General features: G+C 40.3%; 2 protein-coding genes across 5 annotated transcripts in view; one reads left to right on the plus strand and one right to left on the minus strand.

Moving 5' to 3' along the window:
• LOC125982188 (gamma-aminobutyric acid receptor subunit beta-4) overlaps positions 1-27,515 on the minus strand; it is a 78,559-nt gene that overhangs the window by 17,447 nt on the left and 33,597 nt on the right. For 2 of the 3 annotated variants that reach the window (XM_049742512.2, XM_049742509.2), the window contains exons 1-2: positions 4,263-5,248; positions 2,104-2,195 (exon numbers count right to left, since the gene is read on the minus strand). In XM_049742512.2, the coding sequence (XP_049598469.1) occupies positions 2,104-2,195; positions 4,263-4,342 (172 nt within the window). In that variant the 5' untranslated portion in view covers positions 4,343-5,248. Of the gene's footprint in view, positions 1-2,103; positions 2,196-4,262; positions 5,249-26,467; positions 26,558-27,515 lie in introns of those variants that run through there. The other variant, XM_049742510.2, reaches the window with a different exon arrangement.
• The window catches only part of LOC125982189 (gamma-aminobutyric acid receptor subunit alpha-3), a 36,327-nt gene continuing 31,272 nt past the window's right edge, over positions 22,461-27,515 (plus strand). For both annotated transcript variants that reach the window (XM_049742513.2, XM_049742514.2), the window contains exon 1: positions 22,461-22,814. The gene's annotated coding sequence lies outside the window, so the exon portion shown is untranslated. The remainder of the gene's footprint in view (positions 22,815-27,515) is intronic.

The raw sequence follows: 27,515 nt of genomic DNA on the forward strand, positions 1-27,515 counted from the left end.
TTTACAAGGACAGGTTACTTGCTCCTGCAACCCGGAGAAAACCCCCAGGGACTCAAACAGTCATCTCGTTCTTGAGTTTTTACTCTCAGCAGAGCAATTCATTACCCTGACGTTGCAATCCCAGCAGCATACTTTTCTCCCTTCTGTGCCGTCTGTCTAAAACTACAGAAGTGATTATTTATTAATACAAGTTGAACTGAAACCTTTTCCAGCTTCACCACTGCAATGCTGCATTAGCCGACGCTATCGTTGCAAAATATGCTAGCATGTTGGCAAAGTGGTGGAGGCTGTTATATTTTTCAGAGGATTGTGCTCATTCGGTAAATCAGCACTTCTGTTTTGCAAATCTTAGGTGTCCAATATTTGGTTATCTCATTAAGCCACAAGAGCTACAGAGAAAGCTTATATTATTTAACGTGGAATTTTGCAACACCGGTTAGCTGGAAAGTTCATTAGCATCCAACACAGCTCATTTTAGCGTGTCCGGTTTGTTTCAAGCCTAAACATGCCGCCTTCACACGTAATCAAATTTAAAAATGCATTCCTTCTTCTAGGACAAACTCCTCCCTGAGTCTTTGCTCAGATTGCCTTCTGGACATGTGTCGACAAGATTTAGTGGGGCTTGCTGATCAGCAGTTGTGTTTGAACGGCCAAAAAAAAAAAAAAAAAAGCTCGCCTGCAAATTTAATACGCAGACTGTTGTCTGCTAATATATTTTGCACGGATCTGGTTCGATAGCATCGTGTTTTACAGAAGAGCATGTGGAATCTCTTTTATGGTTTGTAAATGACGGATGGCGAGATCATAAAATGGCAACCTGAAATATGTCCATCAGAAGGACGAATCTGACGAGTGTACACAGTCCTAATAAAAAATAAAAGATGACCTCATCATAAGGTTGGAATGTAATATCGGCGCCAAAAATGTTTTCTCTCTTATTAGTCATGGAAATTTTCCAACCACTTTAAATGGACACACTGTTTTGATTTTTTTTTTTTTTTTCCACGAAATTATTCACAATGTTCCAAATGGAAAGAATAGTTGCAGCTGCTCGAAGTCGCCTCTCCCAAGCCTGAGGTTAAAAAGCTGCAAATATTCAGCCAGTACCGCCAACAGAATAGCAAGGTACCTCTAGAGAGAGATCATATCTCATCACTTCCATGACCGAAATGCCCATCAGTACTTCCTAGCCACTAATGTCTCAGTGATGTTGGGAAGCCAAGCGCAGTTATGTCTGCAAGCATATCACATGACATTTTCCGGAAGCTAGTAACAGTTTGGTTCCATTCCGCGATCGTTTGCAGACCCTCACTGACGATCCTTGATTAACTGAAGACTTTAAATTGTCCATGTGAGCATCAACATTTAATATATGGCAGAAAATCATCATTTGTTGAGTATCAATTGTGACATTTGTGATTTCCTTCGCCGTAAATACTTGTTTAATTAATTTGTTTGGAAGCAGTTTAAAAAAAAAAGATGGGCACAGAGATGTGTGATCCAAGCGAACAGAAGGATTCAATAAACTTGTTTAGCAGAGAGACATTCAAATGAAATTAATGCGGCAGAACATGCATGATCGTAAAAAATTTGCAAGCAGCTTTATCCTGATATGTTTCCACTTACTGTACGTTCATTTCTGGTTGATTTAAGTGGTGAAGCACAGACTATTGCATTCCTTACACTCGTTTAATTAACATCACACTTCATTAACATGTCCTTTTAATGAAAAGTCTGCTTTGCACCACCGTTTGATTTTTTTTTTTTTTTAAAGCGGCGTAATGGAATCGGTTGCAATTTGCAATACAGATTTTGGCTAGTTTGTTGGGCTAGTTAACGGACTTGTGTGATCACATTTGGATTAACAATTCACTCCTTCCTTGATCTAATGCATTCTCCGTGTTTCTAAGGCAGCCATCTTGGATATGTGACCAGATGCATAATAATGACATGGCCGCAATCATTTCAAAGTACTGTTTCGCCACAGGCAATTTCTCGGACGGATTCTCAGAGGGGTGACTCACGGATTACACCGCACGGAAACTTTGTCCCGGAAATCCACTTGATGGAAAAGAGCTGGAGACCCCAAGTCAGAAGACTTACCTCCAAAATCAGGCCTTAAACGGATGTCGTACCCCTTCAGCAACTTGTCCACGGTAGTCTTGGCCACAGACATTCCGGTGCTTCCAGTGGAGCTAGAGGTAGAAATCGAAAATTAAAAAATTTACAGATGGCTTGAACATGACTGTTTGAAATGTGGGCTTTTTTTTTTTAGCAACTTTACACCTAGAAAAAGACTCTGACTATATTTTAAATACCAAATCAGTCTGATCTGTGACGTAAAGTAAATATGTCTGGACTCGTCTTTTTATCAGAAGAGAGATACTTCGGATCTCAAGAGACTGAAGATGACGTCATGTCCACTTTATGCTTCAAGTGGGATTAAATTCAAGTCAAATCTAAAGTCAATACTGTGACTCAAAACAACTTTGCAGATTCAGACCATTGTCAATCTCCCAGCAATCTCTGTTGGGTTTGTGATGACGTATAGGTTGGAGATTTGAAACCTGAGGTCACATCGCAAAAAAATCTAGAAACACTTGTGAAAGTGACTCGAAAATTGGAATTGAGCCGGTCCAATTGCCAGAAGAAAAAAATCAAATACAGGTCGCATAGGAGTAAAGATATCCAATAAGAAAAACAGGATTTAAAAAATCAAATCAAGTTCATCAGGTTGTAGTCATAATTAATATAGAGATAATATTTGAACTCAAGAAATGTGAAATTGACATTCCTCCTACTTTTGAGCCGAAACCAAAACAATAGAAATCATGACGTGAAGAAATGCACAGCAACAAACAAAGCATCAATGAAAACAGGGAGTTCTGTATCTTCCTAACAGATTAGTTTGGGCTGAATCTGCACTCTACCATATCATAACACGCACAGGCCACCATTATGTATATTCATGTCATCAGTTCAAGCGATGAATATGCAGCTGTCTAGGATTTCATGGAAGCAGGTCATCCAAAATAGTAAACGTTCCAGTCATGAGGGTGCATTTGCATAATCTCATGCAGGGTTACAAAAAAAAAATGCTGTCTGTGGAGACACAGGTTAGGTTAACCCGAGAGACAGAACATCCCTGGGAGCATCATTTAGTCAGCACTGGTCTGACTGACATCTTTAACATTGGTGCCATGACCTGCAGCACTTCAACCAAGCTCCAGCTCATGTGGAGGGTGTGGAATGGGATTTCGTTACGAGGAGATGGATGGATGGATGGATGGATGGATGGATGGATGGATGGATGGATGGATGGATGGATGGATGGATGGATGGATGGATGGATGGATGGATGGATGGATGGATGGATGGATGGATGGATGGATGGGTTGGGGGGTAGAAACACCTCCGCTGGTAGGAAGACTATGAGTGAGGGGATTCGCTGCTCAATTAGCTCGTGCAGATGGATGCTCAAACAGAACCTGTGGGTAGGACACCCGAGGGGATGGGAGCTGAATGACACCTGACAGAATTGGCTATTTTTATTTCCCAATTGCGGGATGTATCGGAATAGAAATGTTAGAAGGTGCAGCTGAGCCTTGAGAGATGCTTCTTGAGGCTGCAGACATGGAAAAGGAGCAGGCCACAGGGGATGGATGCACACTACATCACTGGCTTTGCCGACAAAATTAATTGTCGAGGGGATTCTGCATGCTGTGATTATGCTCTTCCGGGCTTTGTGTAATTCAATGAAAACACTTGAAGGTGAAGAGAGAGGATATTTAATTGAAATCCAACATAGTGCCGAGGATGACCGGCGAGGGTTATATTCATCTATTTGTGCTTGATCGAGCCGGTATTTATATGGAAACGAAGATGCAACAATGCTTACTGGTGGCTGTAAAGTCAGATATTGATTTTTTATTTTTTTTATTCACGTCAATCAAATCATCCGACTCATCCAATCAACTAATCAGCGCCTCCTGCTGAGGTCTCCCTCTTTAAGTGGCAACCTTGCACTCTAATACACATAATTATGAATATTGCATTTTGGTATCGAGGAGGTGCACACATGGCGCGCGCCACAGCGGCGTCTAATAGAGCGTGTTGGAAGCAATGGCTCTAATAAGAAGGCCCGCGCACCCCTTTAATGCGATTTGTCACATCTCAGCCTCTTATTGACCGATAATCACATCAATTGGTGTGAGCGTTTTTTTTTTTTTTTTTTTTAATCAACCCGTGCGCCGTTTTCTTACCTTTGAATAAAGCATGCGAAGGACAAAGCCGCCAGAGCAGAGAAAATTCCACATAATTTATCTTCTTGACGACCCAACATCTCCACAAATCCTTATTTCTAGTCTCTATAATCCAACCAGTCCCGTGGTCCCTCCGGCAAATGCACAAACTAAAAACGGGCAATGGGAATAGAATGTCGAATAAACTAGCCTACATCTACGCATACGACGTCTTCAAGCAGGCTTCTCGGTGTCAAAAAAAATCTTAATAATTGGCCCCCGCTATGGAAATCCGTGCAGGTCACAGAGCCCCTCGACCAACACCAACAGATCGGACATCTTGCTGAAAAACAAGCGCACGCACTAAATCTAAAAGTGTCAAAAGGCGATGGCAAGAATGTCGAGAAACAGACAGAAAGTAGTCTCAAATCGGTGGGTGAAATTTCCCGGTCCAAGTGTGCACAAGAGGCATGGTTGCAGCTGCAGCGGCGGTGCTACGGGAACCAGCGACGTGCTGTCGTTAAACCTTGATTTCTTTGAGCTGGGAGCGGTGGACTCAAAAAAAGAAAAATGAAATCTTCATTCCCTGCTTTCCCCTCTTGTCGCTGCTGCAGATGATGATGGAGATCAGCGCAAAGTCACTGAGGGGAAAATGCACATTGGGGAGGAAAGAAAAAAAAAAAAAGGCAAGTGGGTAATATCTGATGCAGACGTCACAACAGCCTATATCAATGCTCTCATGGAAAGAAATTCCCCTAATATGACAACGCATATATTAGAGATTCCCTTCAGAGATACGAAGCCATTAGAAGGAAAAAAAAAAGTCCACTTGTCTCCCATGCACGTCCAGCCTTAAATGGCGTTTGGACACCTTAACGAGGTTCACCGCTCGTCTCCTCCTTGAAACACTGCACAAGTGACAGCGATCCAGAGACATATGGCGCAATATTTTTTTTTTCTTCACCTCTCATCTATTTTAAAAGTTCTCAGGTCTGAAGTGAAAATATCCTGGCTCGAGGGGAGGAGAAAGGGGGGAGGGGGGAGGGTGGGTGGTGGGGGGGGACACCTAAGGTGAATTCCTTCGCGAGAGCCCGCTCATGCGCTCAGCTGCCTATTCTTTCTGAAATCTATGTACTGCATGGCGTTGTGTGTGTTATCAACTTTTGCAGTCTGACAACAACAACAGCACAAAAAAACACGTGCATGCCCCCCTGCGTAAAATCTGTGTTTTACGCACGGAGCGCGCATCCGTTTGGATGACTTATTTACATTTTTTTTAGACATGAACCCAGCAAAACCTTCGTGGAGAGAGCTAACAAGCAAGCGCGCATCACCATTCAAGAAGCATACAAGCTTGTGTTTTATACAGAGGAGGAGGTTTTCTTCTGGGATCGCTTTGCTGTCCAGTTGCTAAGCAACCCCATCCGGCACTGATGCAGTTGTGGTGATTCGAAGGCTATGCGCAAAGGCTCATTTAAATGAATAGACCCGCTACTGTCGCCAATGTGGTGTCAGTGGGACAAAAGCAGACAGCAAGTGATTTACCGTGTTTCCATTTTGTTGAGATAAAAAAAGGGGATGGGGTCTTCACAATAAAATCGACGTACAGGAAATAAGACGTGCTATTACATCCTTCTTGTGTTTCATCATCCTCGTCACGTTGTCATGGTTGTTGCCGGAACAATTCCAATATTCGAGATGTTTACGTCGATGTTAATTTACCTGCGAATGACGAAACAGCGCGAGCAAAACAAGAAAGGGAGACGACTATAACCATGAAGCTAAAAGCGCCATGTTTTATTTACCCTACGGGAGATATTTTCGCCTACTCGCTCATCAATACGCCTTTTTTTGGCAGATTAATGTCTAATAGATAGATTTCATTGACAGTTTGGGCTTTCTTAAAAGTTTTGAACAGAATTTTTTTCGACATTTGGTTCACCTGCATCCAAAATGATGAAATACAAAACAACCTCAGACAAGCAGAGAACCAAAAGTCCGCAAGGTCTACTCAATCATGCTTCCCATTGTTTGGGAAGGTGCCATTTCCAATATAGACAAAGTTTGGAAAATAGAAGTGAGAGGCCACTAATGCTGCATTGTTGTGATTCCAATCTGGGTAAAAACCTGCAGTTTTATATAATGCCACCCAAAGGAGGAGCAGTTTATGGAAGTTACTGTACATCAATACCTAGTTAGAACTTCTGCACTGCATCATAGATTAAGGTGCTCCTACTTTTTAGCCCCAACACTATTTTCTTTCCTTGAGAAATTATTCAGAGTACATTTGTAATGTACTTGGTCACATATGGGTACTTCCTTTCATAAGTCGTTAGCTATAATTGGCATTGCTAAATTGCCGATTCAAGCTCATCCATGTAGCATGCTCCCCTACTTTGCTTCATTCACATGTTGCATAAGACATGTGAGTTACTGGGTCAACCTTGTTCCTCTGATAAAAATAGTATCACATGGTTAATGCATTGTGCCTTCTAGTCATTGGCTTTTCCTCTTGCTATTCACGTCTGTCAGTCAACCACGTCGTCTCCAGGAAACAAAAATGGAGCCCTATTTTGGAAACGGATTTATATTGGGTGGCGGGTCAAGTCTAGTTTACTGTGTTTGGGAATTTGGCTCCCTTTGCTGGACAGAGAGTGTTTTTTGACAATTTGGTGACAGAGCGTTGACAAGACTTTAGACCAGATGAAATCAGGTCTAAGTTGTGGCGCAACACAATTTTGGCACAGGCAGATAAATTCCGCGCTCCACTGATGAGTGGTTATTTTATTTAGAAATATAACGACAATTATCCAACCCTATGAATCATTGTAGAAATGATTTATCCAATATCAAATTTAAAAAAAGAGACACCCTTCAAAACCATCAAGGTGTCAACATCTAAATGTTTTGCCATGCTTTAAAACACACTATTTGTAAAAACAAATATTCTATTTTGACAATGACTACACCTACCTATATACACATCTTAACAATTCTATCCATTTCTCATGTTTTCTCGTGATTTAATACGAGCTGACCACCGTCTCTCCCGAGCTGATTGCCGGTTGTAAAAAGCTATACCTCGGGGACAATAAAAACGCATGTGGTGAGTCATCCTTGCACATTCAATCAGTGCAGCAGGTGAGTCTAGACAAATACAAGGCAAACTCTCAAAAAAAAATTCCCGATGCGAGTTTTAGCATCTTCTGAATTGCCACATATTCATTTCAGCATTTAAGTGTTCCATGCATTGTGTCTACTGCTGCCGAGACACAAGTAGGTCAGTCAGTCCAGCCTTTGGAGTGTGCACTTGGCAGAGAAGATGAACCACAATGAATATCGCGCCACTCATTGGCATGATGATGAGATGAGAGGCTTTGAGCAGCTAGTACCCAGCAGCAGGCTCCTAGCAATTGTTGCTATGCTACCAGCATTCAGAGTGCTGCTGAGGTATTACTTGTTAAAGCTGAATAGCAATGGAACAAACAGCTGAAGTTACTAAATGCATACAAAGCTCCGACTAGACAAAAATCGGCTCCAAATCATGCATAAACAACCGCTACGATACATCAGATATATCCTACCTAATATTGATCAAAAATACACATACTGGAGGATGTCTGATGGAAATCCTATTTATTATTTATGACCCCAGAGTGGCATGAATTACATCCATCTGTGACCATTAAACAGAATCATAAAAATGACAGATGCACCGCCTGGACGATTGACGACATGCTTTTCATCCCCGATTGTTCAACTCAGGAGTCTGATTGCTCACAATGCATAGCGTCTCAATGTAATGAATGAGTATCTACTGATTGACCATGAAGAAAAGCCCTTGACGGAAATCACCAAAACTAGGCCATTATTTTTCTTCTAAAGAATCAATAATGATGGTATGAGCAGCTTGTGCTCAGAGGGGCTTTGGATCACACTAATCAGCTGAAGAAAAGTTTTCGTGTCATATCACTGCTAGTACATGAGGTTCTCATTTTTGTGCAGGTACACTGGAACTAGAAGTTAAGAGTCCCTGAGGTCCTACCAATTGGATTTTTCCATGTGGAAAAAATTGATTTGTTGTCTCACAAAAATGTTTTTTTGTGATGTCACCACGTAAGGGTAGCTGTAGTGATTATTATCACAGATCAACAAATAGAACGCCATCTTTGTCTTGCTATCCCATTTAATGAAAAAAAAAATGGTCATCCTGCTTTGACACTGACAAAAAGGTAACTTGCATAAGCTGTCATGTTATTTGCTTGAAAGTGCCTTCCCCCCCCTCTCTGCTGTCCTTGAAATGAAAATGTCAAAGCCTGACAGATCAGGGCTTGGCACAGAAACAAAGAATCTCAGCGCCAAAGCAAACATGAGTTCCCCTCTACTTCCAGGAATATAATATGTAGTATTTCATAAATAATACCACGTGTTGTAAAAATAGCACAGTAGCAAACCCCTCCTTATTTCCTATCTGTATTCAATGTGGGATTTCTGCTCCTGTGAGAAAGGGTTAACGAATTCCTCACACAGATATCGCCATGGAAACAGCCGCGTGACTGCTTGCAGCTTGTATATACACACAGGAGGGGGAAACAAAACAATGGTGCCAAAGGTATTTTAAAATTCAGAGAGCAGAAGCTTTCCAGTGAACATAGCTGCATTTATTTTTTTCTCCCCCCTTACTATTTCAAATATTTTTAACACAGAGGTCTGAAGCGGACTTTACAGCCGTCTCCATCTTGTATCGTTCATAATCTTTCGAATTTAAAGCCAGGCATTGCACGGAATTAATTAATAAATTAAAAAAGGTGGAAATATTACCCTGCTCCGTCATTTCCTTGGCAATAACAGTGCATACACACACACACTCCCAAACACAAGCCCAGCCAAGAATAATTAATTTACAATATGAAACATACCCGAGGCATTGAGCCTCACGGTTCAGCTAAAAAAAAAAAATAGGAGTAAAAGGATTGCACACACACTTCCACTTATACATGCAATGCTCATTCGTCGCTCATCATTACACGTTCCCTGATTTTAAAATAGGTACGATAGCAACTGGACACCGTTAATCCAAGAACCTCCTTATAGTTCCATTAGGCACGATCTTAATAGTGAGTCAATACTCGAGTCTTTCCAAATGGATTCTCTGCTTGAGTCTGCAAATTTGACTCCATCGCTTGGCTTATGCAGCCCAGCACTCAGTTGCTGAAGGAAAAAAAATAAAAAATAACAGTGTTTCGATTCATAAATATTTTGAGATGCATTGAAAAGCTTTTAAGTGCGTGGAGAGGACTTGGTGATGCAAGAAACTACATGTTGGAGCCATCTTGCAGCATGGCGTGCTCACTGTAGTATAAACAACTACATTAAAAGGATTAATAGTGCGGTAAATGGATTGAAACAAAAATAGATGCCCCCCTTATTGTGATTTTTGACTTCTGATTCCGTGTCTGTTGGTCTACTCATTATTAAAATAGCTCATTTGAACCCTGTATTTTTTTTTAGCCTTACTCAAGGCTAATTAATCGAGGTGGACTTGAGCAATCCCCCCTCATCACACAGTAGGAGGAACTGCGGTCAAGTGTAATTACACAGCTGTAAGCAGACCATAAATGGATAATAATTTACTAGTAATTCCTTGTGGGACCCAATCCTCCGCTGTGGCTTATTTTAATTGACAAGATAGCTTACATCTGCCAGAAGTTACAAGATTAGGCAACTATCATAGCTAATCAGAGCTGCACAGAGGAGTAAGTCATTATGAAAATCAGTGGGAGGCTCTGTGACAGTGTCAGCCAGGTATGTCAAGACATCTTAGCAAGTTTGCTAAATGAGCCGTGCACGGATACGACAAGCATCTGAGATACCGTGCATGTCTGTCTCTACTTTTGAATGGATTGTCTAACCTTCATAAATCATTTTCAATGTTTATATATCTTAGATTCTGCGTACACAATAGACTCTGTGTAGTCTCCTAACCCTGACCCCCCTAACCCTAACCCTAACCCTAACCTCCCCCCTGTACGTTATGTTCCTGGCTGGTGCGATACTAAAGGTTGCTCGCAAAGGCAGGAACATGATATGGAGAAACATCTGTGAAGGCTTCATTGTAGCATCAGGAAAAATTCCACAAATATATATTATTCATAATATTAGGTATGTTCGATAGCACTTTTTTGAGACCGATACAAATACGAGTATCACGATACTGCTAGTATTTTTAATACATACACCACCCAACCCCGAAAGTAAATTTATATAAAGACTTACAATAAACTGCAGTAAAAATAACATTAAATCAAAGTCGAAACTGCAAAGCCGAGAGAAAATACAATTTTTTTTTTTACTCTTCTGACAGCCAAGGTCACGGGAATGTTCATCATATTATTTTGATACACACCTGCTGTCAAATCCTTCATTTTACAGCATGACACACCAAAACTTAAAGCCATAAATATGTGCTACAGTCAATCAAGATCAATTTCTCGCATTCTAATTGAGTTGACCAATTGAATCACAGTTGAGCATTTTTGGACAGTGACGAAATCCCCTCCTGTGAAAGAAACAACAAATCACAGCTGGTCTCTGAGCAGAGCTCACATTTTAGTACCAATAGCAATTTTGTGTGAAGCTTTAGAATTACGGCAGGAAGCTTTCACATAGATCCTTCCGCCAGAGGTCTTAGTGGAGACAGTCAATGACTGTTAAGCATGCTGTCACTGCACATATATTATGGGCCTTGTTCAGTGGACCACAGTGCCCTCCAAATTAATTATCTGGAAGCTTCTCAAAGCCTCAGACATATTCCCAAAAGGAAGTCAAAAATGGTTGATACCTGAGCTATTGATACAGAAGAGAGGATGTCATAGTGAAATGAGGAGAAAGTAGACCACAAGTTGTCACGAAGCTAATTATGCTAACAGTTCTCATGTGTGACGCTAACATATGCGGGATTATAGTGACATATTGCCACTTTCAATTGGGTAGTTAACCCTTTTATGGATTTTTGCTGACGTCTTTCTGGTCCTCTGTGCAGATAATGAATCACATGTTGTCCTGGTGAGAAGACAATTAAGGAGTGTTGACACATGGCCTAATTATTTTCGAAACTATTTGCTTCAAGTTCGGGGAGAACTTTTTGTTAGCCCTATTTTTTTTATTTTCTACCTTGCAATGTTGGGGGGAATATATATTTTTTTAAAATGCATTTAAGTTTTCAAGAATCACATTATATCCACATTTTTTGAATAATTATTGGGATTTCTAAATAAAATATATTTTGCCCCCCCCCAAGGAAAATAAATCCTAGCTCCGCCACTGCTGCTTGGCTGCAAATATTTCCGTGCATTTTAATACTCACGCCTCCATCTTACTCCTTGAGGTACGTCTTTTTTTTCCTTCAAGGGTGAAAACTTTAATCTGGCCTGAGTCGTCACAGTCAAATATCCCGCTGAACAGGAACAGCTGCAGAGCGCACATAAGGGGATTTGGTGTGTGTGCCAAGGGACCTGTGCCATCTCAAAACAGCTGTGCTGCCCTTTTACAAACAATAAAAGCAACAAATTCATCACTTGAAATCACCCTATGTTGCGCAATAATAAATATTCAAATAATATCCTTGTTATTTCAAAAGACTATTTTAAATAAGTAATAAGGCAGCACCTGAGTAGGCAGTCAATATTCCAAAGAGAAAAACAAATGACTTGGCTTCTCTCTAAGATGGTCAGTGCTGAATTAAGCACAAGCCCGATTATGCATTCTTCCGTAATGTGACCTTCAGTGGCCGCTAATTTAACAACAGAATCTTCCCCGCGGCTTATTTATGCTTTACTTGGTGTATATATATGGAGGCCTATATAGATGATTCACTTGGTGCAGTATACTGATGGCGGGCTCAAGGCTATAAGCGACTATGTAGATCCCACAGGGTCAGGATTTGGACCTGCTTATTTTTAAAGCTAGCTTCATGGACTGGGCCAGAAAGCAAGGGTTTATTTCTGCAGGCAAGCCCGAGCCATCTCGACTGGTGTCAAAGCAAATGCAAACTAATTTGTCAACTTCAATGCGCACAGCTCAAGATTTTTGCATTTGGGAGAGAAAAACACTCAAATAGTTTTCAGTTGCAAGAGATGATGTCTGACAATTTGGAGATGTGGGATGTATCACCTGTCCCATGCGTGCAAAGGTCCCGTGTTGACAAAGCAACTGCGCCTTCCAATCTCATCTGACAGGACCGGGGAAACACGGTGAGAACATAACTGAGCTGTTTTGTGCAGATGTGAACGATCCTGGGGGAATCCTAGTGCACACACATTTGTGTTCCTGTCTGCCTTCCTGTCCTGGATCTTTTTTGTTTCTACAGTTTGGTGGGCGGAGCCTCCTCCATCACACCTGCCGTGAATGAGTTGAGCTGAGTATTTAGGATAATTCTGTATTATTGCATCTTATCATTGTTACTATATTTCCAATCATTTTTTGGCATCTATAGTTCAACTTATCATTTCTTCTTTAGTATTAATTACAATTAAAATCTTTATTGCAGGGATGGGGTGTCAAAGTCATTTTTTCGGAGGGCCATTATGACCCAAATAATAATGAGCACCTCATATTATATACAGTAAAAGCTACAAAACAAATCAGATGAGTAAAAACTGGTTAAATATTAAAAAAAAAAAAAAAGATTTGATTAAAAGTGAAGACAATTTGCAATTCTAGTAATGACACAAATTTGATGCACAATTTGTCTTCGCGGGCCACATAAAATGAAGTGGTGGGCCGTATCTGGCCTTGAGTTTGACACCTGTGCTCTAGGAATTTTTTTAGGATTTTTCTTGGGTGGGTGAACCAACTTTAAAGGGTACGTGGTCCCATTCAAGTTTCTTATTTTTTAGGTTTGAGAAAGAAAACGGAACAGCCCTGACCGTCCATTTGCTTCTTTGTCACTTATTTTTTTCAGCACAAGCACCAATGCCACTTTGCCGTGGTGGTGCAAGGCCAAAGAAAAGCCCATTGAATTTTTGGGAGGACTCATAGCTCTTCAGATACAGCAATTTATTTTCATTTCTTCATTCTCCAGGCTTTCGGTGGACTTGTTTTCATTCAAAATACAATATACTACTCTGGCACATCTGTTTATTTGCAATACTGCTATCCAGGTCAGGGTTGCGGGGAAACAGGGGTCAATCTAATTTCTGGATGTGTCACTTAAACAGGCCCAGACTTTCATATGTGTCTTGGCTCAAATGATTATTGCGAAACACATGATTATAGAATGGTGCACTGCTTGAAGCATTGTCGCTTCCTGCGTTTCTATTTGCGTTTGGCATGCGTGGGAGATCCATGCTAGTGTGACAGGTGACGCTTCCACATGGTCCTGCTGGGTCCACCTGCTCCCCTCCTGCTAGGTGATGGAGGGGAGGGGTCACCAGGAACACTGAAAGGCATATTTTCTGGGCAATCTGGAGGAACACGGGTGAGCACTTAGTTCCTCGGGGCTACTGGCGACACAAAAGGCAGAACGGAATTCATTTCATTATCTCCCCTGGCATTCCGGGGCTAGCATATTTGTTCTTTCTTTTAAGGGAGGTATGTATAAACTGGTTAGTATAAACATCAGTCTACTGTGTTCTTGAGATATTTTTGTCTTCTGCTCATGCCCCTCCCTCCTCCTCTTATCATTATAGCGCCCATGCATGAGTCTCCTCTTCCTCACATCTCTGTGTGGGTTTTTCTTCCTCCTTAAGCTTCAGAAGTCTCCATTGTGAGTTTGGAGCATCACATAGTCACGTGACAACTAGGATCCCCCACAAGAAGAATGGAACGCATGCCCTCTTTCCCAAGCTGGAAAATATTTTAATGATGAGATGACTAATGGTCTGGGGAACGTATGAGGAATTTAGGTGGATGCTGTTTTTCTTTGCTTCATTCGATTGTAGCGGAGAAACAAGGATTAGATTTGGGTTTAGATTTGGCAAATCATATTTCCGATCAAATCACCAGAGGGTTAAATGATATCAATTATTCCAATCACATAGCCGCAAGCAGTACAGCGTGGGTGTCAAAAGAGGGTGCCATGCTGCAGTGATTGGAAAGCAGCAGGATCCAGTACAAGGAGGGGGCGAAGATGGGGAAAACCCCCCTGAATAAAAAAAAAAAAAGATTTCCCCCCTCATGAAAGCGAGCCTCGTAGCGGCAGCACATTGTATGGCATGTGGAGTGAGCAATTTGTGTACGGAATTATTCTTCAACAGGACAGCCATTGGTTCAGAGAGAAACAGACAGCTCAGTCCACTCATCTGGAGAGAGAGGGTGGGATGCATAATGATGAAGATGAAGATCCTGGAGTCAAGGAAGGAAAGGCAACATATAAGAAAGTCCACCAAAGGGCATTTGGATGGTATGTTTTGTCTAATAGGACGCACAAATGTGACAAGATAAAAAAAAAAAAAAAAAGAATGGTGCTTGGGATATAGTTGCCATGGAGATGAGCAAGTCTCCCAAGCGTCGTCATTTCTCTGACTCCTCCCGCAAACGCTTGGATAAAAATAGACATGGGCAGAGAACAAAGAGCTATTAAAAAAAAAAAAAAGACAACAAGAGTGAAGAAAAAATATTGGGGGGGAAAAAATGGGACATAAAAAGTAAATTTCTTTGTTGCAATAATTTCCTTGTAGTTGTAATTGTTACTCTCCAGTTTTTCTGTAATAATATTAACCGACTCTCAAAAAAAAAATAAAAAATAAAGACAACGAAATAAAGTGAATGGACCCTTTGGGATAAAAAAAATAAATAAATTAGGATTTAACTTTTCTGGCAACAACATCTCATGTAGCCATAATAAGTTCAAGATCCCTGACCACATCCACAACAAAAAGCTGAAATAGTCTCAAATAAAGATCATTTCATAAAGTAAGCCTTGTTGCCTCCATAGGTCATTTTTAATTTCCAAAGTACAATACATCACTCTTCTACACACCATAAGTGCCTGGCTCCTCTTGAGCTCGATTTACAACCAACATCAGCTGCCTGCTTCCAATCCAGACAGCAGAGTTATGATGAATATCTGGGCGCCCTCCCTCACCCTCACTGCCATGCATTGATCAAACCTGCCTTTGCAGCACCATCTGGTGACCACCATGGAGATTCAAAAAGTCTCCTTGTTGGGTTAAATCACTCCACTCACTTTTTTGTAGTACCAGTGCAAGCCTCAGGATGGAGTCATGTGTCCTTCCTCCCTGATGACGCTCTCAGGACAAGTGTCACATAAAAGTTTCTTTTTGTCAGTGACTTCAAAATAAAAAGTTCATATCAAAGTTTTGACATGTCAAGGTTTCCCTTCTTTCTTGATTTTCGCTCTCGGTGCGACTTTTATGTATATTTTCAGTGTGATAAATTTAGCACTACTCGGTCTAGACTAACAAAGAGGACATAAATAGAAATAGTTCCTTGTCACATGTTTCATTTGCACTTCTTAGTTGTTGCTTTACCTCATGCTAAATAAAGATGAAGACGAAGGACTGGGCAGGAGAGAAGGAAAGACTATTTTGATATTACGCCACCATTTTTTTTTTGTAAAAGCTGACAGATTTTGTGTTGTTGGACAAGAATAATCTCTGTAAAATGCATTTATTATTCACAATGTTTTGTGTGCTGGAGATAAAATAGACAATGTGTTTTGTGGTTATCTTCACTTTTGCAGGAGTCATGCTTGACCTGCTAGCACACTCTGGCCACATTTTCAAGCTTATCGCATTGAAAAACACTATTGGCAATGCGGAACACTTTTTTTTTTTTTTTCTTCATGCATAGCAATGTGCTGTATCCTTTTTGATTGATGACAAATGGAAGTGGAAGAGCTTGACTAAAACTGGAGCTGCAGAATATGTACGATCACACAAAAGGAAAAAAAAACATCACATTGCGCAAGGATTTATATCTACATTATTATATCTATTGAATTATTTTTACATGTATGTTTTGTACTCGCTTGCTCTCGATATTTTCCCCTGTTGGACACATGGCACTCTAATCAGCTAAAGCAGAAGGTGATTTACATTTGCTGTCATTTATTTTTTATTGTTTCAAGTTTCAAGGTCACTCTGAATGGACTCCATGCATATATTGCAATATTTATTTTTATATATATGCACAGTCAGGATTTATTGCTCTCTGAATTAAGAAAAGAACCTTCAGCTGATTTTGGCTTCCATTTTGGACTTTGCAGTACCCCCAAGGTCCCACCCCAGCAGATATGAGGCTGCAGGATGGAGTATAAAGGATTACAAGGCTTTAAATATAGCGCCCAAAAATAACAGGAATGTCAGGCTTAATGTGGTCAAGATAAGAGTTCAACTTTTCCGGGTTGGCTAAAAGTGCACAGGCTGGCGTCGTAATTGCACAAGTTGATTGGGAGTTAAAGTGATCTTTACAAAAGGAGATGAAAGCAGGGATACAAAGTGCTCAGAAAGGGATCATGAAATGGGAAGAGAAAGACAGAGGCACCTTCTTCACATGATCATTAAAAAGAAAAGAGATTGCTATTGTGTCCTGGTGGCTTAGCTTATTTCACGTTCGGGAAAGTGCAGCCCAGGGCTAACATCCCATTTGCCGTTTTAGTTCCAAATATAAGATTTGATGAGATTCTTCCCAATAATCTTAAATATGCAAACTGGGCAACCATAGTTGCATATATGCAGTGGAGGGTGATGTCATTTGATAACAATCTATATTATAATTTGAAAAAAATATTTATAAATGTAAAATGTAATACAGTAGAGCCACAAGTCCAAATATATCAAATGTATAATATATATATAAATATATAGTAAATATAGATATATATTTAAAATATTTGTATCTCAAATCTTCTTTCTCCATTGAAACTAATGGAAATCAAATTAATCCGTCTCAGCCACCCATTATTTAAAAAAAAAAAATGCTTTTTCTAAATCAAAATTGCTCTCAACAGTATCCCATACTAATTGAAATTCACCTAGGAAACAAGACAATGTTTGTTGCGCTCAAATAATAGTCACAATCTATTAGGGGTACTTGTGCAAGTGGCTGCGTCAGACTTGAAATTTAATTTCTGATGGAAGTTGAGACTGACCTTGCCCGGAGGAAGTTACGTCATTCTTTGTGTAACTGCACATGGACATCACGCAGCTGACTAGTTATTCATCAGTTTGTCGTGTGGCCGTTGACATTTCTAAACTACGACAAAAATGAATTTGACACCCCTGCAAGGGTATAGAATGTTAGCCACCATCATTTCCAAGGAATACTGATCATTCGTTTTGGATGTCTTCCAGCATCATGTCTGCATTTCTCACCTTGACATCAGAGCTCCACGCAAGCAGAGCCAATTTAGACCAAAGCTGCTTTGCTCTCTACATTCTGGGCCCAAAGCCAAAAGGCAATTATTTTGTCCAATCTGAAATGTTATTTAAAATATTGTCCTGCAGGGTGATTGTGTAGTCACCTCATTATCGAAATACTCATTTGCGCAATATGTAGGACGGGCCAGTCTATTTCTATTAAATGTCAGGCCATAAGGACGGGAGCAGTGAAAACACGACAATGAGTATTTCCAGTGAACTTTGTGATTATAATCTCCATGCTAATCCCGGGTCATATTTTTCTGTGTTGTTAAAAAATCGTCAATGTTAAAATTCCTTTCCTGGAAACCTTCAACTACACATAAACACGCATCATCAGCGATGGTGGGAATTTAAGTAGATCTAGATTTAGACCAGAGCTGTACCGTAATTTCCGGACTATAAGACGCACCAGCTAAAATTCAGGGATATTTTAGTTTTTTTCTTACATAAGCCGCACCGGACTATAAGTCGCAACGTTCAAAATTTTGGGAAAAAGTCGCGGCTTATAGTCCGGAAATTACGGTACTTTGATTTGTGTCACACATACGTCTCAATTGTGATTATTTGCTCAGACACTTTCATCTCACCGCTAAACGACTTTGCCTGGTCATACATTCAAGCTTTTTATTATCATACTGTACATCCTCGGTTGAGCATAAAAAAAATCATATCCCATTGAGAATGCAACAAAAAAAAATAAAAGATGTGAGCAATAATTCGTAGATGCCCATTCGTGATTGGTCTTGACCTTTACGAATGGGCGGACGACGTGATTGTGATTGAAATAGCTTACACGTTCTGTAAATAGGCTGACATTTGAGGAAGCACAACCTGCCCGTAGACCATAAATTACCATGAGCAGCTTTGTCCCCTGGAGATTAATGTTCAGACTTTGCGTCCCAGATAGAAAGTTTTCTTCTCTTCTAACAACGCCAGACAGTTGCTCTTTTCTTTATCTGCTTCTTAAGATTTGGCTATTCACACAAGACCTGGTCACATTTTTCAAGCTGTTTAAAGCTCAGGGGTTCCTCTGTTTAGGCCTTTTTGCATCCATATGGCTGATCTAAAGCGTTCCACAGCTTCCCGTGGCACTCGAAGCCCTCCAGAGTAAAGCTGAACATGAGGTAAAAAGGCGGGCGTTTGTTTTCTTTGGCAAGAGAGCCCGCCCGCTCGCTCGCTTGTATTTCCCCCGTGGGCGTACTGAAGCTGACCCAACTTGTGCCTTTCCACCTAAATGCCATAATGATGAATGGTTGTCCCTCATCACGCATCTATTATTCATATCTGTTGGCTTACTTTGAATTACTACTTCAATGTACTGCGACAAACGGTTTATTTTGCGATGGCATCTCAGGAGAAGTTCCTCGAGAAGATAGTCATGGGAATTCCAGGATTTTTTCTTCATACAATGTACATTACGTTTCTTACCAATCATCAGTGACTTCTTGTTTTCTTTTCATTCATCAATTCATTCATCAGCCTTAAAGGGGATATTAAGTTTCGATATTTATTTGGCAAAATTATTTTTATTTATTTATTTTAATTTATGACATAAATGCTGAGTATATATTTCTTTCTTTTAAAAATCCACATCACTACCACTGCCTCTTTGAAGACTCCACACTGAGCTCGCCGGTGGGCATGCCAAGCATGTTTTTTTTCAATGCCACTGATCCTATATGTATTTTTTAAAGCTGCAGGATATGTCTGAGGTTGAACATCTAAGAAAAAGATACGATGTGCTTGTTTTCTTTTCCTGCATTAAAAAAACAACAAATGTTATGAGCATGAATAATATAAATCAAACGTGGGAGAACTGCAGTGTGTTGTTTGCATGCTCGGTACTACTATTATTATTATTATTATTATTTTATTATATTAGGAGCACTATCAGTACTATAATGCACACTTTACTAGAATGATAATGTTGCTCAACACATTACAAGTGTATTATTGATCATGCCCTTACTATTCTCTCACAAGAGAAGACATTTGAGAAAAAAATGCAAATTTGTGTTTGCAATTTCACTGTCAAATAACGTGCAGCAACACACTTCTGGGACAGGCTGTATATTTTTATCAAGGTCTCTTAGCTCAAATGTGTTGGCCTTCATTCCAGCCATGGTTTAACACGGGATGAATGTGCTACCATCAACAAAATGATGTGATAGAAAAGTGTCAAGTCCTTGCAATGAGCCATTGGCCGTGACCATTTGTGTTGTCAGAGGACAGACAATTATTTAGGCTGGTCCTATCTCTCTCAAGGTTCCTCATTAGTGTAGCATAAAATCATGTGGTCAGCATCCACGCATCATTATCACCTCTAAACTTTATGTTCCGTTTAACTGTGATGATTTTCTTGCATGTAGCATCTCTGGATTTACAGGTCATCATCGACGGAACATCTGCAAACGTGTAAATCGACGAAGTATTTTAGCATAAATGAGAGCGAGGCAGATTAATGGTATGTGAGCGGACTTGTTAACAAGCATCAATAATTTTTCAAAAGCAATTAGCATGAAAGCTTAACAAAGTTTATGTAGCAATACCTAAAACAGTTGGAGATTAATTAAGATTGAAGTGCCAGATTGCTTTCATAGTCTCCAATCACAGATCATCTATTTAGTTGGGTTACAAAGTGGTGCAGTGGAAGGAAACAAAAAAATAAAACACTGACTAACAACGTAGGGAAAAAATAATGTCATTGCTAATGGAAGTCGGGTGTATCTAATAATGTGCAAAATAAAGTGCCAGCTGACAGTTCTTGTGAAGTGCTCTGCAATTATTTTTGTTGCGGGAATCCACCAAAATTAAAATTAGGATCAACTAATGTGTTGAAGGCAATTGGGCCAATTTGAACTCTTATTAATGGCTATGATATTATTTAAGTGTCCACACAACATAGCGTAATCATATCATGGCGGTTAGAAAATGATTGATCTCATCTGACAACATCTTGGCCATCAGGTGGAAAATTAAAAAGGGAAATCACATCAGCGGAACAACTGCACCTTGACACGTCCCTGGCAGCGAGGGTTAGTCCCTTATTTGGTCTTGGAAGGAGCTTATCAGCAAGTTAATTAGCTCTTTGAGACTTGGTGGCATCAAGGCCAAAATGTCCACAAATTCTACTCAGACTTCAGAAAACAAAATATAGAATCTAATAGATACGTTGATTTTTTTTTTCCCATGCAATCTAAAAATCTTGCTTTCACTTTCTATCCCATTTATCAAATAATTCAATTGTTGCCACGTGAATATTGCACCTGTACACATCCGATTTACTTCGACAAGCCAAATTGTGATAAACAGTCTGTCCACAAGCGGGGTAATTAGCAATAGCAGCCGACACCGGCGTGAATCTCGGTGTCAGTTTTACCACAGCTTACAGAATAATTGTTAGCTCCAGGACACGATTACGTCGGCTTAAGGAATTAATGAAAGGAAAGGAACTGTAGAGCGCTTGCGAACTGTTGAAAAAGCACGGAAACGGAACATTACATTTAATTCAGTTTCCTAACCACGTTAACGATTGGTCATATTTTGTGTTTTCAAATAACCACTCCAAAGTCTGCTTAAAATCTCCCTGGGATAACCAACCACCACAGCCCTTTCATTGTAATTATTAACCATAGCTCATAGCTAATTTAGTACAAGCACTAATTCTTTTTAGAGTCTCGAAGGGTTTCGGTAAACATTGGACTAAAATGGAACCAAACGAAGGGAAGAGAGGGAAAACCCATGGAAACTTAATTTGATTAAACAGAGGTGGCAAAAGTAGGCTACTCACACTCAATTAAGAAGAAGAAAATTATGCATTGCGGTGAGGAGGAAAAAAAAAATACAGTCTTTTATTCATTTATAACGTGTTCATGCTGAAAAAGAAATCCAGATAGTTTTAGCTCAGGCTTTCATGCTATCAAAACAACATGCCCCTTAAGCTTTGCTTACGCTTTGAGCTACTCACAAACAAATGTTAAATTACTAATTAGCATTTTCATAGAAGTTTTTTTTTTTTTTGTGCTGGCACATTTCGATTTCCTCTTGGCAACAACATAAAATAATTCCCTTGATTCTTTAGCTCATGACTTTTTTTATTGTTTCATAATGTTTACACCTGTATTGTGTCGGTCAATTTATATCTCAGTATATATAGTTGCTGGATTTTATTTTTATTTTTTTTGCGGTAGCTAACCGAGGAGAGTGACAGATAGGGGAGTTGTTAATATGACAGTTTCCTCCAGAGAGTGAGAGCAAGCCCCCTGTTCACCCTGGTTCAAACGCACTTGCCAATTCATGTTTCCTCCTTCTACCCAGACACTATTTGACGTCTTGGATGTCTTCATTCGTGATGTAATCAAATCTAACCTTGGTCCTCATACAGCATGCATACATCAGGTCGGTGAGTCATGTGCACAAACTAGAGGCGATGAGAACAGAGGTAGGACACCCTGCACCCTTGAGTCCAATCTATGAAGAGGAATCTCATTCTTTCCCCCCCCCCCACAGCTCGTCTCTCTGATTAGACCAAAACATTTCCCCCAAGGTCACACCGAGGGAGTAATCTTCTCGCCCGTGCAACCTTTGCTGCATTGACTCAAATGATGTTGCTAAATCAATGTCAGCTCGGGAATCTCTTGTCATTGGTTAACTGGATCTTGGACACCTGCATTTGAACAAGTGGGCAAATCCTCTGCAGTCTTTTCATCAAAGCATAAGAAGGAGCAAAAAAAAAAAAGGGGGGCGTATTTGTAACGCTATTTGTAACGTTTAGTTGATGTAGGGGTGAGGGAGGGGGGTGGGGGGGGGGGGGGGCTTCCATTTGTCGAGCAAGCTCTCCCGCAAGCATGCGATGCGCGTCCACGTGGCCAGTGGAGCGCGTGACAGATCAGCGCCGCTAACGCAGCCCCCCGCGGCTTTCAGGGTTTGCCCCTCCTGAAGAAGCACCAATGTGAGATGGCTACATGGAGGGGGCGGGAAGGATAGTTTGAAGGGATGAGCTTTTGGTGACAAGACGCCAATTTCTCTCTTATTTTACCGCTGACAACAAGCAAAAAAAAAAAGAAAAAGAAAGAAAGAAATCCCCAAAAGCAGCAGAGACGCATCAACCGGACCACGCGTCAGAACCTCATTAACTCTGGAGGTGGGGGGGGAAGAAAAAGAAAAAGCAGAGCTTTATTTCCAACTGGTGAGTATTTGCATGATTATTTGAATGATTCCCTTTTGAAGGGATATTGGGACGATGTGGCGCACATGTGGAGGAGGGCGCAGCTCACTAACATGCAACAACTGCGGCTTGTGGCGCGACTGCAGTGGATGCTTGATCTGTCTGCATGTCGGGGAAGGGGGGGGGGGCAATGATTTGCTTTAAATGCTACTGGATTTAAATGATTGCGTTTTGCAGCAGTGGTGTCCAGCTTTGCCCCCAATGCGACACTAAAGAAGGCAGCGATGATTGTGACATATTCTTAATGGGCAATTAAGGAGAACGTGTGACGCAAATGAGACACTGGCGCAAATAGTGGAAATTCACATGCGGTTTGTTTGGAAAGCTGTCAGACACAACCTGCCGCAACCAGTGACAAGACTGTTGAGCAGACGCTAACTTAACCTTGGCACTGAAGCTCCAGCGAATTACCCCCCCCCCCCCCCCCCCTCCTTTTTCTTCTTACCCATTATTTCAGTCAACAATGCAGATGGCAACATGAACCCTGTAATGTTAAAATATATGTGATGTGCAAACGTAAAGTTTAAAAGGCAAAGTGGAATCAAATGTTCTGCATTTATCTTTTTAGTTCAGTGGGCAGTCACTGTGCAGCACCCCGAGAATCACATTGTCAATGAGTCACTGGCTGGAAATTATATTTTTGTTCCGTCTGTAAGCAAAGTCCATTTGTCACATCAAAATGTTCTTATACATACAAACAAACTTAAGCCTCTTTTTCAAAAATGATTTTTAACCCCATGATACCTCCCAGTAAGGGAGGAATAAAAAGGTGATGATAGAAAAAGTATCATCCACCCACTCATCCATTTTCTAGTGATAGTCATCGTTCGGGGTCAAAGGTGAGCTCAAACTAGGGTCAATCGCAAAGTGGAAGATATAATGGAAATAATAAACAAGCTAAATAATGTATGACAAGTGCTTAGATTTTTTTTGTTATTAATTTTTAGTTATTTTGTTTTTTTGCACTGCACCAGTAATGAGGGTAATATATTTATTAAAATAAAATATATATTAAAATATTTATGACAGTTACCTAGGTAAATTAGTTGGCTTTGTACACGTGTTAAATGACAGGAACAATTTTTAGTCTGCGTCCTTAATATGGAATCATAAATATTGATGGTCTTCTAGAAAGATATTATGCTAACAAAGCAGTTGGGTGCTGGATTTAAGTGACACAAATGTTTGTTCACAGACTAGAAAGTAGGCCGAATGTGAAGTGGAGACATTTCACATTCATGTTCATGCTTTGCTTTCTTTGCACTGGTTTTATTTAATGGCTGCCTTACTGAATCATAAGACGCCCCCATCCCTTGGAGAATCAAGTTTCATTCCTGCAAGAGGTGCCACAATTTAAACTGCCCCCGCCCCCACGTCACATATTCGTGTTTTAGCACCGCTCTAATTTGATGTAGTGCACATCCATATGTCTCCCCCCCGCCCCAAGCCATCCATCTCAAGTTTGCACACTCCAGGACTCAAAAAGCAATGACTGCCTGGGCTTATGAGTGTGACCGCAAGTAAATGACTTTTCTCAGTTGTTGAAATATACGGAGCCCCCGACTCGGAAATATCCGTGGTGGCGCAAAGCTAGCGAGCTGATTTATTGTCCGGCATGCAGCAAATGTGTCAAAGGGAGCAGATTTGTTTAGGGGGCAGGTGATATTTTCCGTGAGACTCTTAGACGGATGGGCTTTGTTTCGCTGATTTAGTGCTTCTGATGCATTTGGAGGGGGAGAAAAAAAAATTGCAATGGAGGATGGGTTTGCTCTGCAGATGTACTCCCATACAACGTGAGGAAAAACACGGGATTTGTTGACAGGATTAACTCTGCTATATTGTTCCTCCAGGCATATAAGGAATGATGCAGAAGATAAACGTCTCCAAGAGAGTTGAGGAAAAGAGTCATCTTTGCTCAGAGGGAGAGGCAAATATTACAATTTAAATAAATGTTTACAGCATATTTTGGAAAAGGCTCAGAAGGCTAAAAAAAAAAAAAAAAACAGTCACGAGAGGCGACTTTATGACTCGTAAGCCACCCAGCTCGAGAAGAAGGGTCCGACTAATGCATAACTAATGTCTGAAGATGAGATGGCTGATGCTAGTTGACAGGGGAGAATCACAAGAGCCCTCCATGTGTATTGAAAGCTCCACCATGATCATGTCAGACATGACCAAGAGGCTTTGAGCGGGTGTTAGCAATGTGGCGAGAGATGACAAGAAATGGTACCAAGCAAAACAAAGCAAAAGCCAAGCTGCTTCTGCATCTCCCAAGCGGGGGGGGGGGTACTCCATTATCTAGCGTGATCAAAAATCATTTGGGTTCCTGATGCAAGCAGGTTGGATTCGAATTTTTAAAAAAGAAATTGTCTTTAATACAGTTTCTCAGCAACTGTCACTTTTGTAGTTTGATAGTATTTTGGCAACGGCGTGGAACTCCTGCCAAGACTAATCTCATGTAAATGCACATTTCAGCAATTTAGAGAATAAAAGTACTCACCAAAACTCCACGAAACATCTTCAACAAGAGCATAATGAGCTGAGAAAATCAATGACTATTGATTGATAAGCCGCTGTCTGCAACTATAGCTGCTCGGTAACTCCATTTGAATTTGTGATGGGATTCATTCAAAAGTCTATTTTGTCGGCAACAAAAATAATAATACTTGATTAAATCAATTCATGCGGAATAAAAGCGCTCTCAGGGTATATGGTCGACTCAGATGTCACCGCAGATGTCCTTTTGTTAATCACAATCGCTGGCGCTTGGTTTGAAGTGCAAAGCAGCAGCAGGAGGGGGAGAAAAAAAAAAAAAAAACACCACACACTATTCAAAAGTATTGGAACAATTAGGCCAATTAAATTTTTTTCCGTTATTGTTTTTCCATAGGTTCGTCAGATTTTTTTTAGATTATAAAACTAATTTATAATGTAGTTTTCCCTTTTTCAATGCCGTTTCGATAAGGCAATAAAAAAATATAATAAAGCCTTGCCCTTATTTTCACGGATCACGAGCAGCAGAGTCTTACTCAGACCTTTGAGGTTACAAGTTCACGCTAAAGCCTAAAGCTGCATATCTTGGAAGTTCTACTGCAGAGGCAAAACAACCTCAGGTCCTGGAAGTCTTATCCCAGATGTGAACTGTTGTGGATGGAATATAAATGGTGTTCTTTGCCTGAGTCATTCAATACACTTAATATTTTTTACCTGAGTGTCATCATCAGACTTTCAATATATCCAAAGATGTTGCACTTTTAGAAACGTGGAAAACTACTTACGTCTGACAAACACAATTTAAACTCAGGAAGTTTCTATTTTGAAGTCCATCAAGCAAATGATCAAAGGCATTTTGAAGACATTAAAATAAGACTACCTACTTATTTTTTTCCCATGAAATAAATAAAACCACTTTCCATTTATTTTGCATTATTACAACTTTTAAACTGCTCCTTGTAATATTTCCATAAAATGTGCCGACCCCATTTTTTTTAATCCAGCTCTATATTTATATGAAAATCCATGTGGAGAACCAAAGTGGCTCTTAATGTCTTTAAGTCAGATGCATTATTGCTGCTTGGTTCGAGTTTCCCTGATGGCACAATCTTGTTACTAACCTTGTTAGTGCAGTGCCCAGCTGGAAATCCCAGAAGAGCATTGCAGTTGACTGCCTGTTGCGTTTCAACCATCATCATGTTGGAAAGCTCCTGCAGTAGAAAGAGGAGGTTAGGAATTCCACTTGCAGTGTTGAGATCAGGATTTCATAGGCGGCCTTGTTTGCGTTCTTTACTGATGACAATAAAGTTTTAGTGTATGCAGAATTTTGTGTATGTGTGTGTTTTTGTGTGTGTGGGTGGTTTGACTGTGTGCAATGAATCTTTACATCAAAATTAAATTGGGATCTTGCTATATGCCCCTCATGAGTCAGCATCTGCTCCCCTTGTGCTTCAAAAAAAAAATTACAAGCTGTATGAGTTGCCCTCAGAGGTTGTGCTGTTATCAGATTTTTATTACCGCAATCAAAAAAAAAAAAGTGTATTGTTTGCTTTCACGCAAAACTTGTGTTCGGGAAGGATTTTACCTTGAGGAGCAAATCCACCTGTAAACTGCAGGTGCCTTTTTATTGCAGTGATTTGTTCATACAATGATTTTCTTATGCAAATGACTGCAATGTTTTGCATATAATTTTAAATACATGGTGATTTTAATACAAGAATAATCCCCCTCCTTCCTCATTTTTTTTTCAAGGGTGATTTCCCAACTAAGACGGTATTATTATTTTTAATCATTGCCCGCCAGATAACTGCAGGCCATTTAATTGTGCAGCATTTGGCCGCAATCACAATGTTTCAGCCTACACTCTGGACAAGAGATTTAGTTTACATCACTATTGCGTTGCCGTGTTCCAATATGGCATTGCAGATTGGACTCAATTGCAATAACAATTAAAAAAAAATAAAGAGGTGTGTTAATGCGGAAAGAAGTGGTCGCTTGCAGAGCTGTGAGCGTGACATGATGTCAGATTCTCTTCAATAAAAAAGAAAAAGTTGAATACAGCGCCCTCAGTGACACCAGCAAACATCAACACAATGTTGGTGATGTTCTACAGCAGGAGGCGGCAATACAAAAGGAGGAGGAAGGAGGGGGGGGGGGGTAATGTGTAAC

The sequence above is a fragment of the Syngnathus scovelli genome, chromosome 15 (assembly GCF_024217435.2).
Source record: "Syngnathus scovelli strain Florida chromosome 15, RoL_Ssco_1.2, whole genome shotgun sequence".
Lineage (NCBI taxonomy): Eukaryota > Metazoa > Chordata > Actinopteri > Syngnathiformes > Syngnathidae > Syngnathus > Syngnathus scovelli.